Source organism: Pterocles gutturalis, unplaced genomic scaffold (assembly GCF_000699245.1).
Source record: "Pterocles gutturalis isolate BGI_N339 unplaced genomic scaffold, ASM69924v1 scaffold36433, whole genome shotgun sequence".
Taxonomy (NCBI): Eukaryota; Metazoa; Chordata; class Aves; order Pterocliformes; family Pteroclidae; genus Pterocles; species Pterocles gutturalis.
In genome coordinates this window covers 3,495-6,193 of record NW_010121702.1, presented here as the reverse complement: position 1 = coordinate 6,193, position 2,699 = coordinate 3,495, and the positions used below count along the sequence as shown (strand labels likewise).

The 2,699-nt window shown below is 46.5% G+C and overlaps 1 protein-coding gene across 1 annotated transcript; it reads right to left on the bottom strand.

The window, feature by feature from the left end:
- Positions 1–1,336: 1,336 nt before the first annotated feature.
- On the bottom strand, positions 1,337–2,328 carry LOC104464586 (olfactory receptor 5F1-like). Its single transcript, XM_010077335.1, has 2 exons — positions 1,914–2,328; positions 1,337–1,830 (listed from the first exon to the last, which is right to left on the bottom strand). Exons 1-2 carry the CDS (start codon positions 2,326–2,328, stop codon positions 1,337–1,339), a joined length of 909 nt encoding a protein of 302 aa, XP_010075637.1.
- Positions 2,329–2,699: the final 371 nt, after the last annotated feature.

Sequence of the window (2,699 nt, the reverse complement as noted above, 5' to 3'; positions counted from 1 at the left end):
AGGAATGGTCCAGGGGGAGCAAGTCAGACATCCTGAAGGTCCACACTTGGCTTTGCTTTCTGAAGTTAAATGGGTATAGAACTGAATGAACACTGTAGAAGCAACTGCAATGGGACCCTGAGGAAGGATTAAGCCCTTGGAAACCTGGAAAAATGAACAGAATCATGAGAGCTCCCACCAGAGAACCTGACCCATCTCATCTGACTCCAGGTTGTAGAAGGCTACATAATTACACTCTGAACTAGGTCACTTCATTTAAATGCATCTCTTTAGTTGGGACAGAGCCAGATCTTGGCTAAAAAGAGCATGAGCAGAAACCCATCTTTAAAGCTCATAAGAAATCAATGGTGTCTGCTACCCGCATGTTTATTCATCCTTCCTTTGGGTTCAGTATTGGTGTTGAACTTGTGCAGTTCACTGCACTACTGAAGACATGTTAGACAGAAATGAATCCCCTTGGCACACACTGGTCCACCTAGAGTTCCTAGAGGAACAGCTTTTCCACAGTAGCATGAGAAGAAGACTCAAGGCTCCTGGTGACCAGGTTGCCTGCAATGATTTAAAAACATGTGTGCAATCCCCCCAAGGAGACCTAAAGGCTAACACCACACAACCCTGATCCTACTTAAGTGTGGAATGTTTTTTACCACTCATTAAGACTTGAAAGATAGGTCATACCCATGTGGCTAATTAGGGCACTTTTCCAGTTTTGTTGGTTTGTTTGTTTTTATTGGCAAGGGAGATGGTAAACAGGAGGATCTTAAAAAGCTCTCAAGACAAAGGCATTTCTTTCTGTCTTCTTTTGTCTGAGTCTTTGCCTTTTGTTTGTAGGAAAGACAAGATATTCTGATGTTGCAAATTCAGTAGATCAAGGTGCCTTCATGAGAGATGGAATATTTACCTCAGAGAAGCCCAGATACCCAGGGATCTCCACTGAATAAAAGTGACACCAGGGCCATGGTCTGAATGACTTTCTCATTGGAAATTTGCATGACTAAAGGAAGACAGTTCCCACCCCACAATCTCACAGTCAGAAGAGTTAGTGCCACACTTTCCCCAAGACCAGGGTCACATTTCAACCCAGATTGCTTTATTCACTTCCCTGATAAACAGAAGTTCAATATTTGGTTTCGGTTCGCACATACAGTAAGGCCCAACCATTCCCTTGCCTCTAAGGAAAAAGCAAGCCAGAGAAAGATAATACCTTCTCTTCTCAACTGGGCATGTGCTTCTCTAAGGCCCTCTCTCCCTCTGCCTCTTGCCATTCCTAGGTGAAAGCCAGACAGTTGCAGAGGTACTCCTGGGATGGAGCACATTCCTTCCCATGTTCTCTTTGTCAGTTTGCAGGAGAACTAGATTTGTGCCCTGAAATCCACACCTGGTTGGAGCTGTCAGTGCAGGCAGCAGCCCTCCTGAGCACCCTCCCCAGTGCCCCCTTGACCTCTCTGTTCCTCAGACTGTATATGAGTGGATTGATGAGAGGTGTGGGGACTGTGTAAGAAAAGGAGAACATTTTGTTGAGCTGCCTCAGTGGCACTGTTCTGGACAGCATGTAGACAATGTTGAGGGTCCAATAGAAAACAATGACTGTAGTGAGGTGAGAGGAGCAAGTGGAAAAGGCCTTGTGCCTCCCCATGCTGGATGGATTCCTCAGGATGGGAGCTATGATGCAGACATAGGATGCCAGAGTGAAGAGAAATGGGAAAACTACATCTGGGAAAGATAATGTGTCACCACAGGAGAGTTCTAGCAATGGAGCTTCTTCACAAAAGAAATGGTCAATTGCACCGGGGCCACAGAACCTTTGGCATGATATGAAAGACATGATTCCTGTAGAAATTAGGAGTCCAGCAAACCATGATCCAGCCACCAGTTGGAGTCATACTTTCCAGTTCATGAGTAAAAAGGGGTACTCCTTGCGTAAAGCAGGGGTTGACATATAGCCAGATACCAATCATAGGACATGGCAGCCAGCAGGTAACACTCAGAAGTTGCAAAAGTTCCGAAGAAGAAAAACTGTGCTGTACATCCCTGCACAGAGATGGTCCTGTTTCCAGTCAGGAAGCTGGCTAGCAGCCTGGGCAGGATGGTGGAGCTGGAGCAGGTCTCCAGGCTGGACAGATTCACCAGGAAGAAGTACATGGGTGTGTGGAGATGCGGGTCTATGACCACCAGCACAATGATGAGGATGTTCCCAACCATGGTCACTGTGATCAGACACATGGTCAGAGAGAGGAGAAAGAGAAGGGTCTGGAGCTCACAAGCATCCCCCAGTCCCAGCAGGAGGAACTCCATCAGCAATGTCTTGTCCCATTCCCCTCTCTCCATGCTGTGTTGTAGATCTTTCTTTTCCCCACTTGCTAGGCAGAAGAGCTGCAAGATAAAACTCTCATTGATATGTTGCTTCACAAAGGAATTGTGGAGGCAGTTTCTTCTAGAGAAAGCATGGATGTTCACACCCACCCGAGAGTTTACATATTCTCTGTAAGAAGAAGGGCAGGGCAGGGCAGGCCAGGGCAAGGCAAGGCAAGGCAAGGCATGGCATGGCAAGGCAAGGTAAGGCAAGGAAATCTGAATCAACAAGGCAATGTGAAGAAGCAAGACTGTTCTAGAAGGGAGAAAATAGGTCAGAGAGGATTGTGAAGATCATGTGTTTCATATCTTCAGCTGCAGTCTCTCTCTGAGTGCATTTGAGCTGC